Source organism: Grus americana, chromosome 13 (genome assembly GCF_028858705.1).
Source record: "Grus americana isolate bGruAme1 chromosome 13, bGruAme1.mat, whole genome shotgun sequence".
Lineage (NCBI taxonomy): Eukaryota > Metazoa > Chordata > Aves > Gruiformes > Gruidae > Grus > Grus americana.
In genome coordinates, this window is record NC_072864.1 from 10,704,935 (window position 1) to 10,718,821 (window position 13,887).

The 13,887-nt window shown below is 44.7% G+C and overlaps 1 protein-coding gene across 1 annotated transcript in view; it reads left to right on the forward strand.

Annotated features, from left to right (window-relative positions):
* WTIP (WT1 interacting protein) overlaps positions 1 to 13,887 on the forward strand; it is an 82,841-nt gene that overhangs the window by 49,581 nt on the left and 19,373 nt on the right. Inside the window, exon 3 of the mRNA XM_054840660.1 lies at positions 9,021 to 9,088. Coding sequence (XP_054696635.1) covers positions 9,021 to 9,088 — 68 coding nt within the window. The remainder of the gene's footprint in view (positions 1 to 9,020; positions 9,089 to 13,887) is intronic.

Sequence of the window (13,887 nt, forward strand, 5' to 3'; positions counted from 1 at the left end):
CCATGTGGCAGGAGCTGGCACGCTTTCCCGTGCTCGAGAGGTGGCACAGAGCAGAGAGCAGTGCAGAGCCTGGATAAGAGCCCAGAAATGGAAATGATAATTGTATTATACAAGAGTGTACTTCTGTGGGACTCCAAGTAAGAACTGGGCAATGGTAATCAGGAGGAAAAATAGTTAACTGCCATCTGCCTCTCCAGGACAGATCAACTTGAGATAGAGAATGAGCATGAATACTGACTTTGTAGCCACAATTAACTTGCACTGAAAAGCTCTTTTTTAGTGTACAAATATGAATTAGTATAGGAACTTAAACTGTGGAGGGCTTTTAAATTAAGATTTTTAAAATAATTTATTTTAAATTATAATTTTAAACAATTTTTATGCTTTCCCTGCATCGATATTTTAAAAAAGTAAATCGCCTGATCTCTTCAAACTGTTCGTTCATATCTTGCTACGTCTGCCTACCTGATGATAATATTTGATTAGAATTTGTTCACAGACTCTGAATACTCTTTCCTGAAAGAATCTGTGTAAAGGGAGAAAACAATACACATCCTGTACTCCACCTTCATAGGCCTCTAGCATACGATGCCACCTTTTGTTTGCAAGAGTTTAAATTTCAAATAAAATCCCAGCATTCTTTTGAAAAAAAGGAAAGGGCCTCTCCCCTGCTTAGATTGTCAAATCCCAGACTAGCCCGGAATTGAATAGGCCAAGTCAGTGACCTCAGGCAGAAAGAATGTTGGTTATTTACGTAGGGCTTCTGCTATTTTAGCAGCAAACCTTTTCTTCTGAAAGGACAATGTATACTGTTTTGTGTTTATGGCCAAGTAAAAAGCTTGTACATTTGAGATTTGCATCGTAATAGCCTCGTAACTCAATATACAGCATCCTCAAAAATAGCAGTGCAGGGCTCTGTTTTGTCTTAGCTGGTGCAGGTCTATTAGAGGCTTTTACAGAAGTTCTCTGAAAAACTGTCCTAAAGATTCAGCTGCCTTATATGTTTGCTTTGGTGGCTTTTTTCCCCCGGAGTTTTGTTTTGGGTTTTTTTGTTTGGTTTTGTGTTGGTTTTTTTTCCCCAAAAAACCCTAAAATTACACGTGGTTTCTTTAGGAGCTGTCAGGGCAGTGCTCAAAATATTTTGATGCATCTCAAGCTAGGCTGTGCCTGCAGCTTGAAACCAGGAAAGTGTGTGTGTGTGTGTAATTCACACATCGAGCGTTTTTCCTAAATAATGGAAGATCTTTATAGGCATTCTGGCCCGGTGGATGAGCCTGCAATTCCAAATGGTTTTTAAAGTGTGCCTTTCTCAATAGATCGTAACCATGAGGAGCTATTGTGTGAGTAAAGCACACATTTAGGATCCAATCCTGCATTCCTTAAAGTCAATGGGAGTCTGAGCGTGAAAGGAATGCAGGATTGGGTCCTGAAACAGGGGAGCAAAATTGTGTGCCAGATTGCTTTGAAAAGAAGAATACAGCATATCCACAGTAGCCACTTTTTAGTGTTTCAGATTTCAAACGGCTGGAGTCTGTGAAAAGTGGCTTCTGCCAACATGCAGTATCTTCTATTCAAAGGAATTTGGCATTGATTTTATTTTTTTTTCCCCTATCTAAAAAACCCTGAAAGCCCTAGAAATTCACTCCTGCTTTCACAAAGCCTGAGCAACTGAGCATTGTGAGGAGGGGACGGGGCAGTGGCAGTGGGGGATGGAAGTTTCTCCAGCCCCAGGGGCTGGAGCGCAGTCCTCCTGGCAGCCCCTTCCTGCTACCAGGACCCTGCAGTGCAATGGAGGCTGCAGCTGGAACGCAGGACCCTATCATGAAGAGGTTGTGCTCATGTTGCTTGGTGGCTTTGTGCTAGTCCTCTGTAGGAAACGGAGGAGAAGAATTTAATTAACAGTTATTCAGGGGCTAAAGCAGCCTCGGTGCTCCCTGTTCTCAAGCGGGTGGAGTGACAGAAACCTCGTGTAAAGAAAATCTCTGTGCAGATAGGCAGTCGTAAGCCAGAGGGAGGGATGGACAACTGCGGGCCCGAACTCACATGTGAGTAAAGGAGAAATGGTAACAAATAAAGAAAAAGTACTGGAAGCTTTTGTTGTATTTTGGCACATCTTTAATTCCTGGGCAGGCCAGCTTCCTCTATCTAGTGAAAGAAAACAGATTTCCTGGGTGAAATTCTGCATCAGTTTTACCTTGAGATGACTGGGTAGAGGAGGTAGCAGAGGCGGGTTGTTGTTATTTAATATTTTCAGTGATTTATTCAGTGTTCATAAAACTTGGTATTTCTCTTGAAGTTTCAGCTTCCGGAATCATCTGGTGACTTAAAGTTCAACTTTCACTTTTCAGAAATAGTAATTCTCCAGCATAGGGGTTGTGTAGAACAGATTGGATGTTTCATTTGCCCTTCAGCTTTTGAGTTATTTTGGACCCGGTTTCTCATTCATTAAAATGTATACTTTAGAGAGCACACAGGCACTCTTCAAAGTGCACGTGACACCTTGCATGGCAAGAAAAGCTGCAGCATCTGTGCCAGTGTAGTTTAAGGGTGTGGATGGTGGTTCCCATCGTGGCACCCTGTGCTGTCATGATGGTGTCCACAAGCCACAGGGGACATCACTTGAGCACCAACTGCCTCTCCATGGACCTGGTGATAGACCCCATTGCAGCCCGTGGGTGACACGTGAGGTGTAAAAGTGTGTTCAGGTACTGTCTGTATTTGGGAGCGTGGACAGCCCGTAGATGGCCACCACACACTGGCTCTGAATCGGAGCAGTCCCAGACCTATGCCAGGGGCTTCTGCAAAACAAAATTACCAGGTCTAGCCTGGTAAAGTTTACATTTCTGTTGAGCAGTGATGGAGGCTGTGGCCACAGGTGGGCAGCAGGCATGCAGATACATTTGCTCAGCCTAAGCCTCCTTGTATCTGATTTCTCTTGTACAGGGCAATACATGGGAATTTTCCTTCCTTATTATGGTAGCTAGGAAATATTTGAGCAAATGTTGCGTATTAATCCTGTGTGTATGTTTACATGTCGCTTTAGTCTGAACGCTTTGAGAGACTGTAATTTAAGGTGCTAACATGAGACTAGTGACGATGCTGGTGTCACATCAGTCACTGCAGAGATGGTGTCTGAAGCCGTTAACAAGCAATTAGGTACATTTTTAACATTGCTAACTAAAACAGATATGCACAGTTCGTCGGTCAGTCAGGCATGAAGAGCCAGTGGCTGCTGTGCTCAGAAAGCATGCGAGTCATGGACCAAAGCTTCCAGAGTGCAGAGATTCTGAGTGTTCCATTCAGCCTTAGAACTGACAATTCGTAAAATAAGTAGTAAGGGGAAGAAACCCCAATGAGAGGAGCAATGTGATATGCTTTTTTCCTGCAGAAAGAGCTGTTAGAGAAGGATGCTGTGTATTTGTGTTGCTGCTGTGAGACAAGTAGCAGGAGCTCATGGGTGTCGCTTTCCCAGCAGGAGCAACACGTAGCTGCGCCAAGGGGCTCGAGCAAGCCCCCGATGCTGTGGCAGGGCAGCCACAGCCATCCTGCCTGGTCCTGCTGTAGCCTGCACCTTGCCCACTGCCTGCGTGGGGGCTCCTGGGGGGGCCATGCCCCCATGGGAGGAGCAGCGGCAGAGACGAGGTCTGTGCTCGTGTGTGGTCAGACCTACCCAGGCATGTCCCCAGCCAACAGGAATGGCAGGTACTTGAATAATATTCCGTGGCTATAGCTTGGGCTGTTCAGGCTTTTAATTAGCTCTGCTTTAACAAATTCCTTATCTTTAGCAGCGATACCTACAGTTGAACTCTTTGACTGTGCTCCATATGCGGAGGTTTTAATTACATTTTCTGACTAAAATACAGGCCTGTTGTTCCACACAGCTGTAATGTTAGAAATAACGAGGACATTACTAGTCATCTCGCACTTTGTTTCCTCGAACACTGAAACTTTCCTGCATGAAGTTACGAGAAGAGGCACATTTATCTAAAATATCATGAGAGAGATCATGATGGCGAGGAAGTACACTAGTGTATTTTTTTTCAGCATGCTGAAAGACACGCCGGGCGTTATCTGGGAGGCAAGGCTGGGGCTGCATCATTCCCATTATGTCAGAGGGGAGCTGTTTGTTTTTAAGTAGCGTCAGGCACTGAGACAATGCAGGCTTCTCACATGAACTTGCTTACACTACAATACTAGTAAATCATGATTATTACCCAACGGTTGCGTGGTTTTAATCATCAAAGTGCTTAAAATATTGTAATAATGCTTGGCAGTTTTCAACTTCAAAGCACACTGCAAACAGTAATTAGGTCTAATAACCATGCTGTGACAGTGAGACATTGCTATCTCTTGTCTTACAAAGGCGAGGGGGGGTGTTAGCCCCTGACGCGGTTGCATCATCCCATGTGAGACTGGAGATCTACCACTGAAGGCTGTGACTTGATAAAGTCACCTCCCTATAGGCAAATACCCCACTGCCAGCAGCGGCAGGGAGGGCTTTGATGAAGATGCTTTCCGAGCTAGTGGGGAGGGGACAGGACAGTTTCAGTGCTCTTTGGAGCACCTCCTCAAGACTGTAAAACCCAGTCTGATTCACATTTTGTTCCACGAAGGCCTGCAGCAGCTTTTGAAATAGTATTGGAAAAAGTTTTACCCCATCTTGGCTTCCTGGCTGGTGTGTTTTCACCACCCGGCAAAGTGTTGTGGAGATTGGAGAGAATAGTTGTGGACAGCCTGTGTCAACTGTGGGTCATTTTTCCTTTTGCAAACTGAATCTTTGAGTTGTGTCCTTTGCTAAAGCAAGCCTGCCCTCCTTTTAGTTTGCAACACATAGGGGAGAAAATTGTGCAGGAAGCAATTGCTAGACACATTTAAATACCAGAGACTCACCAACCAGTTAAATGTGAAAACTCATGTTAAAAACCTAGAGCTGATTCTGATTTTATATATTGTTTAAAAGTTCCAAAAGCCTTCTTTCTTTTGGACGTTTGTCATGATGGTTGCAAACGCCAGTTGTGATGGTTCTTGAGACCGAGTAATTTCTAGCTTGCATTTTATTAACTGCTAGATTATCTACATGAAACTTTGCACTCTTTGCTGGAGCATTTGTGAGGTCTCTGCCTCGTACCTGGGGTGGTGGAACCCCCTTATCCTGGCACTCACTACCCCTCTAACGTGTGGGTGTCAGTCAAGAAATGTAAAAGTTGTTTGCAACACGCATTCGTTGTCACTGTGAGTACTAATTTTCTACAGTAAAACAAAGCTCTAAAGAGTACTCAGGGAAGAAAGGGCTTCCCCTATAAAAGCCAGTGTTATGTGTCTGCGTTTGGGCTGCAGGCTGGGTGGCTTCAGCCCCGTCCCGTGGTCCCCCTGCACATTCCTGGCTGACCTGCTGCTCTTCTGGTCGGGTGTGAAACAGAGCCTCTTCCTTGCTACTGTTGAAAACTGGTCTGACAGGGCGGACGTGCCAAGATGGGTATCCAGCAGAAGCAGGAAAGAAGCAGTGTTTGTGAAACCCTGTACTTGTGAACTCTGTGCTAGGCTGCTCATTATAACTGCTCATTATTATTATAATGAGCTATCAACAAGTTGCATCAAGTTTTGTCAGAAACTCTCGACTTTTTTGGTTTAATATTATGAAAGCAAATAGTAACCCAGGCTTGGCTATACTCAGTCATTCAAAGGAAAGCCAAGCAGCAGGTTCTGCGTACCAATGGGCAGGATGATATTACCTTGTGTAGCTGGCCAGGCGTTTGAATCAGCTGGCTAAAGCAACATGAGGGTTTTTTAACTGGTAATCTCTGCCCGATTCACAATAATAGGTTACGGCTACACAGAATGGGCTGGTGCTGTGCAGGCCCTCGAGTTACTCCAGGACCTTGAGAGATGAAACCGCCTTGTCCGGTACATCGAGCTTGGGGCAAGTACCCTAACCTCGAGGTGTTGTACCCACCCTGCTGCACAGCTGCCCTGGGGCTGGGAGGTACCAACGCCGCATCCCCTTGGGCTTTGCAACTCCCTGGCTGCAACTGCCAGCACTTTCCTCTTGATTGCAGTTTGCATGTGATGCCCAGGGTACTTACTGAGTTTGGTGTGTGACCATGATCAATGCCGTCATTTAGTACACTCTTCTGGAGGGCAAATGGAATGTATGGTTTTGCCTTTATTCCTAAAATCCGGTATGTAGAAGCCAATATAGTGCAGCCATGGCTATTTGTGTGATAACTTGCTGTTTCTTGTTTATGAGATAATTATTGTATGATCCCTGAATGAAATTCCTCTAAGGTAGAAGGCCTGTCTATCTTATTAATTATTGCTAATAATAGTAATTATCATGTGAGCAAGCTGCTTGCCTGCTTTATGAGTTCAGGCAAGTCAGTTCCCTAATAGGTGACTTCATTTTTTTCAGCTGTAAAATGGGGAAAATGTTATTTTTCCTCAATTTTTAAAGGTGTTGCTCTATGAGTGTTTTTATCACATCAGCTGTACAGAAGGGGAGGCCAGCTGTCTGAGTTTGGCCGGCAGGGGGGCTTGCGGAGTGGGGCGTGAGCAGGGGCTCACAAGTTGTGCAATGGCCCAGATGGAGGTAGCTTTGTTGTGCTTTGTTGTGCAGAGGTGAGGTTGTTTCATGTCGCAGGGCAATCAGCTGCCAAACATATATGATAACATAAGCGTCTTTGAGAGCCAGTCCAAAACACTGGGTTTGCCTTGTTTGCTTTGGGTCGTACGCTTCCTGCTCCTTCCCACTCTGGGAAAGCTCTGATCCCATTGGCTTCTGCCAGTGATGCTGTGCTAAGGATACAACAGGAGCAGAATTTGGGGAGTTTCTATCAACCTGAGCACTGCCAGGCTCTGCGCACTGGGATACAAAGCGGGATGTATGGGACTTTGTGCACCTTCTGCAGTGCCTCGGGAGATGCTGACACCTCCCCAAATTAGGGCATTCCTTTTCTGCAGGGACTCTTCCAGCAATGGAGTTCAGGATTTGTCTCTAATTACCTCTGCTGCTTCTAACCGTAATGGATGTGTGATGAGGGTGATGGCTAGTGCTTCCCCACCTGAAACAAACACCCTGGCTCTGCACCAGCATTGCGTGTGACCAAGGTAGAAGTGCTGCATCAGCATGTTCAAGGCAAGTCCCTGTTCTGGCTGCAGCCGCTTCATTTCCACCATCTAAAGACAAGTTGTGCGTTAAGGCTGGGTCTGGCAGAGCCAATGTGTCCTTTACAAAGCCATTCTGGCCTCTTAACTTTTCTTCCCTCCCTTCCATTTACTTTTCCTTTCCCTTTCACTGGAGAGGTTTAAAACCAGCTTGGATAAGCAGGAGGGAAGATCTAGAGGTGCTCCTGCATCAGACAAGAGGCCCTGTGACTCCCTGGTTGTTGTCCCAGCCACATGCTTTGTTTCAGTGATGTGTAAGATGGACCAGTTTTACCTAAGAGTCTCAGAGGAGATAGGACAGTCTCAGTGCATTGCTCACGCCAACAGGCTCCTGGTCCCTACCAGAGCTACCAGGCAGTTAGACAAACAAGGGCTGACTCCACCTACCAGCAGTATGGAGACAGCAGCCCGTGAGATCGACAGCCCAAGAATGTGCACACAAAAGAAGCATTTCCCTCGGCCACGACAGTAAAACCGCCAGACAACCACATGCAGCATGTGATTTCCCAAAAGCATCAGCCCAGATCCCAACTTCTTTGTGCCACACACTGTTTCCCAGGATCGGATCACAGTGGCAACGTGTAAAAGGCACTTTCAAGCACTGAAAATTAATCATATTTTCCTTAACATTGTTTATGGAAACCATGGAGAGCACTCCTGCCCCTCTGTGCTTGGCCAGCTGGCTCAGCTTGCCAGCCCTCAGTAAAACCCTCCGCAAGGATCGGCGATGTTTATGGTGGAGCTACTACTCTGCCTTGGTAGATGTCCAGGCTTACTCTGTGGAGTAGAAGCTTTGCTGGTGACCTGGGAGGGCTCATCTGATGACCTGTGAACACAGAGCCTCCTGCCCTCCTCCTGGCTCTGTGTCACTGCTAACAGCAGCCAGTATGCAGCCCATAGTAGGCACCGTGCCATCTGCTTGCCAAGGCTGCAAATGGCTTGTGAGAACACTGAATGTTTGGGAGCTTTGGCCAGTGGGACCCTGGCACAGAGTGGAAATAAGGTGAGTCAGGATGAGTGCAGTTTCCCTTCTCTGTCTCTGGTTTTACACTGATAAAATGGTGTTGCTTTCAATGGAGCAGCTCTGGTGTAAGACAGATCTGATCTGCTGTACCTAAAAACTGGTTGGGCTGGGTAGTTTCTGAATTACTGGTTTTAATCCTTTTTGTTGGGACTCTCTGGAGTCTGTTGTGCATTTCTCAGCTGTAAAGAGGGCTATCAGTTAATGATGATCACAGGCTTTGTCAATAGAGTTCTTCCACAAGTGCTAATGAAATGGCAGCTGTTCAAACTTGAAAATGAAATCTCGTTTTAAATGTGATTTTTCTGCCCTTCTCTCCATCATGTGTGCCTTGTACTGCTTTAGTATCACAGGGAACTGTGGGTGTAGCTGCTGCGGCATTGATTAATGTATTAATATTTTTAAAGGTGACAGGAAGGGATATGCAGTATCCCTTGTTTGGTCCTTCAGAGACAAACACTTCACTGAGGATGACTGCAGTGGATGTATGCCTGCTGTGATTTCACCTGCTAAGAAAATTGTCTCAATTTAAAAATGAGTCTTTCCCCCCAGAATAACCATTTTGGGGTTTAGGTTTCAAATTTTGCAGGAACTGGTATCAACTGGGTTCCATAACCTGCACTTAGAAGTAACATTTAGTTGATAAGTAATTTGTTAAGGCAGGATGGAGCTGAGAGCCAAACCCTCACCCATGTCTCTGGATGGACCCTACAGGGAGGAGAGGGGCCAGGAACTGGCCATGCAGACAGGCGCAACAGGGTGGGCTTTTCACTTTGCATCCTGTACGACTGGGTTTGGGGATGGAGCACGAAATTCTAATGGTACTCTATTTTAACAGGGAGAAGACTACGAGGAAAAGCATTCTACAATGTCAATGGCAAGGTGTACTGTGAAGAAGACTTCCTAGTAAGTAAGATTTCAGGCATTTTTTTATTGTTTTTAAACCAAATTGTTCTTTTATATTGGCTTGTTTGCTTTGAGAGACGGTTTACTCATCAGGGGCCTCCTGCCAGTGCTGGAATTGGGAGGCATTTACCACTAACTCCATAAAGACAGAATCAGGCCCTTGGTTTGAAGTGGTGGCTATGAAACCCAGTACATAACTGTCCATAAGCCATCACAAAGTGTAAGTTATGAGAATAAACACTGGAGCTGCTCAAGCTTGGGACTTGAATTGCAGCCACAAAGCCTCGCCTGCCAAGCTAGAACTCAAAGTCAAACATCTGGGGAATACCAATCATAACAAGAGGGGAGACGTTTTTGACTGGAGCACGTCATCGCTGTGTACAATGTTGCTTTGTTGCAGGCACAGTTTTAATCACTGCTCTGCTCAGAGTGATGTGGAGCTGCATTGTGATTAGCTAAAAACTGTTAGCCACGGAGGAGCAACTAATTTTCTCTCCATGCGGCCAGAGCTTTTATAAACGCTTTGCTTTAATAGAGACTCAGTCATGAAAAGAAAAATGAAGCTTGTTGCTGAGCTGTGTTGTTCCAAAAATAAAATATTTGTGCAATTAAGGGTGAGGATTGTGCAGTACATAGAGAATAATTTGATAAGTGGCAGATCATTTATAATTAAGACTAAGAGGGTGACATGTCTGGGAATTGAAATTAGAGAGGAATGATATATTTTAGCTTAGAGGATGATGAATTGGAGAATCAGTATGTTGAATTTATATGACCTTTATTTATTGAAATACCATTCATTTAGAAGCTTGGGTCTTCCAGGATGACTTTCCATTTCTAATGAATATATGGCCATGCTTTATGCAAAGTATATCCCACAACAAAAATGTTACTGGCAGTTCAGAGTGCACAAATGCATTTCTCATCAATGCAATCCATAAAAATCACGAACATTCCCAAAATATAAGCCATATTTGCCTTCATGTGTTACACCTTTACTCTCAGCCTACCACAGCTGGAGCCTGTTGAAAAAAGCAAATTGTATTTTGTGCAGAAAATGTTTCTTGTTATAATTGAAATGTGTTGCTGTTTTGCTTGCATTTTAGAGAGAAAATTATTTTTTCTCCCTTGCCATTTTCAGCTCGCTCTTTCCCGTGTTTCTACAGAAGCACGTGTTTCTGCAGAAGTGTGAGATGGAGGGGCTCAAACCTTTGAGATTTTTATTTTGAACTGTGTTGGAACGTACTTTCCCCATGATCAAAACCTTTCATCTGACTTAATGACATGATTGTTGTTATTACCTTGTAATTTCAGCCCAAACATAAGAATTTTAAATCTAAAATTTCAATCTTTTGGAGAACATTCAGTTTTCAAGGGGTAAGAGGGGAAACCTCTTTAGTTCTTAGACATGTTCTGTTGGTGACTTCTGAAGGGAGATACTTGCAGTGATTTTCCCAAGAAAACTGAGGTTAAAGACCTCATAGGAGTAAACTTTCTGCAAGTTAGGGAACTGCTGGGACATTTAAGGCACAGATTTAAAAGGCCAAGCCTCCCATAGGCATGTCTTAGCTGATTGCCAGTAGCACAGGGGAAGGGGAGAGACGCAGACCAAGGGACTCACTGCTGCATGAGTCAGCAAAAAAATCAAACTCTGATGTTGTCCTTGCCCATGTTAAGTCAGCTGCTTCTCAGAAAGTAATTTCATCTCTCAGCTTCCCGTGAGCAAACGTCATAGCAAGAATACTAGGAATTGTCTTGTTTCCCTAATAAATCAACTTTGCCTATTTTAGAGTTCTGTGGACAGAGAAAGCGCAAAGTTTTTCTCAAAGTCGCAGGAAAAGGCTGCAAAGTAGCAATTAAAAAGGAAATTATTTTAACTACTTCATATTCTCAGGTCTTGCTCCTAACCACTTGGAAACCCCAATCCTCTGTAAAAAGAGGTGTTTTCAGTCCAAAGCAGATAGCCAAATCTGTCCTCTGATCACTGCCATGCAAGCTTTGCAGGCCAAGAAGAGAGCACCAGCAGAGCTTTAGGAGCTGCTATGCATCATAACAGTCTGTGGAGTTGTCCCCTAGCCCTGAATCCACAGGTCTTCCACAGAGACGTGCATTCTCCCTCCCTGCAAGCCTCTGCCCTTGCCCTGTAGCAGCCGTGTGAGTACACACTCCTACCTTCGACTGTTCTTGCACTGGGAGACTTGTCTCTTAGGTCATTGCAGCCTTTTTCTGGCCAGTGAATGCAGTCAGAAGCAGAGTGGATCACATTCTGGTCTCATTCTTAGGTAAGAGCATAAGAAAAAGATTATTTCAATTTGGGAGTGGTATAGGCAGTATACCTATGTTATAATTGTATTCCTGCTAAGAAAACACTGTCTGCCATTGGTGTCTGTGCTCTTCCTTGGCTTTTGTTTGCCTGGGAACTGATCAGGAGAATTAGATGCTCCTGTAGGTGTGGGAGCCAGGTCACAGCTCTGTGGAGTTGCAATCCCCACAGCTTGTGACCAGGTTATTTTAAGTACAACACAAACATAACAGGAATTAGAAAGCGGAGCAGCTTGAGGAACTTTGGGCAGGAGGTACTGTGCTGTCATGCTGGGGTCATTGGTGAAATCCATGTAATAACAGCTGAATTGGAGGGGCCTGTGTGTACATGGTTAGGCTTGCAACAGCAGGATGATCTTTCCACGTATTCCCAGGGACAGATGTGAGGAGTCGATGTTTTGTTGCTCACAGTCCCGCCAAAGGAGCAGTGGTCTGAATGAGACCCTCGTCTGGGAAGCAGCTGACTTGCAAATGTAATGCAGACGGAGAGCAGGGGTGGTAGTGGGCTGAAGCCTCCCTGCTACCTGGAAGAGAGCCCATCCCCTTCCCGCCCTCAACAGGCAGCACCGGGCGGAGCTGAGGGCTGTAATTCTTGCAGAGGTCTGTCTATCCCCACTGCTACCTCTATGCATCCCACGAATTTGCTGCTAGTGCTTCTTTCGTGTCATCCCTGGCATCTTACTGGGATGTCCTGTGGGCCAGTCCAGGCAAGACACAGGGACTGCAGTAAGTCCCACTTTGGGACTGCAGTAAATAGCACATGAACAACAGTGGGCAGAAAAGCTGAACTGGTTCTTGCTGTGAACCAGTCAATGTAGGAAATTATAGGGAAGAATGGATATTATCTATGGGTTTCTTCTTATTGTAACTGTTAGAAATGTTTAACATCCTGTAGATGTTGGTATTTAATTCTCCTGCAGTAGTGCTGTTTTCTGGGTCAGAATGGCTCCTGCCGGCGCAGAGTCTCCAAAGCTGTAGTTGATGGCTCATATGCGATACTTGGTTCTTAACTCCCACTCACTCAAGACAGATCAGCTCTTTCTATCAAAGGTGACACATGGAATTCACTGCAGTATTATATATGGTCCTTGAAGCCAAGACCTTGAGAGAAGCCATTATCTGATCCTCATAAATGTTTGGCAGCTGTTACAAGAGCAGGGCTTACACTCCTTGGCTGAACTGTCCCTTTTGAGGTTCAGCACAGGCTGGTGCCAGCCACTCCAGGGTGTGTCTCTTCCACCCCAGAGGCAGTTGCACTTCAGTGGTGAAATGCTGTGTGGGTCTCATTTTTTAAGAGAGGTCAGTTGTCACTTAAAGCATAGCGAATGCCAGAGAGCTTTGGCTGCCAAGTTGTTTCCAAAAAATGGGTCCGTAAAAGTGGCACATGAGGAGCTACTAGCATCAAGCATTCAAAAATCTGGCCCTTTCTTTGAAAAGTGCTTTTGATTTCTGGACAAAAGGTGTTAGACAAATGTAGATGTTATCATTTATTATGAGCAATTTCCACTGCACAGCCATAAAGCTATCTAAAGCACAGATACACCCATCAAAACCTTTGGCAATAGCCGCAAGGTACATTCTTCTAGCAAATAGTTTTCCCACATGTTTGCTCTTACTGAGGGCACAGATTATCTTTCTCTGAATCAGGCGGCTTATTTTGCTCATTCTTTCCAGGGAAGAAGCACTAGAATTTTGACCCACTTGTGGAGTTGTAGATGGGGAAGGGATGCCACATGCCGCAGTCATCCTTGCGAGAATGGTGCTGGCCTTCTGTGTCTGGGGTTGCGAATTGATGGGTGAGGGCTGGTAAAGCCTTACCACCTGGAGGACATGGCATACCTCTTCTTTATTTTTGTCAGCCTCCTGCTTCCAGCCCTGATTAGCTGCAAATTCTCTCAGTGCTTAAACTCAAGCCATATTGGCTAAGTGTAGTGAATGAATCAGATTTAAAAAAGCCCAAATACACAGATGATTCCACTTCTGCCTAGTCATGGCGTAGATATTGCCTAATCTATGCAATTTCCAGTAGGAGCACTTCAGTAGTGATATTGCATGTTACTGAGTGTAAGAAGTAAAAAGATCAAAACCCCAAACTTCTCATTGCTTTGCTTTAACTCCAGGGAAGACCCAGTTACTCGTTTTCATGCCACCTTAAGGTAGCAAGTTCAGCAATATCCAAGTCTTGCCTCAGCCCTGTTAGGATAGTTATTTCATGAAAGGAAATAAAACAAATGACAGTTTAATCCTTCCCTGAAAGCTCTCAGGACACAGATGGCTAACTAGCCATAACAGGGACACTGTTCCTAGTGAAGTGAACAAAAAATAAATGCCTTACTGTATAATAAATAATCCCAGTCAGATGTTCTTGTTCCATTTTGTTGATAAATTGCTGCATAATCATGGGTGAAGGAAAAATAGCTCAATAATTTTAATTTGTCTTCCTTTTCAATGCTTAAATATCATGTAAAGAAATTTAA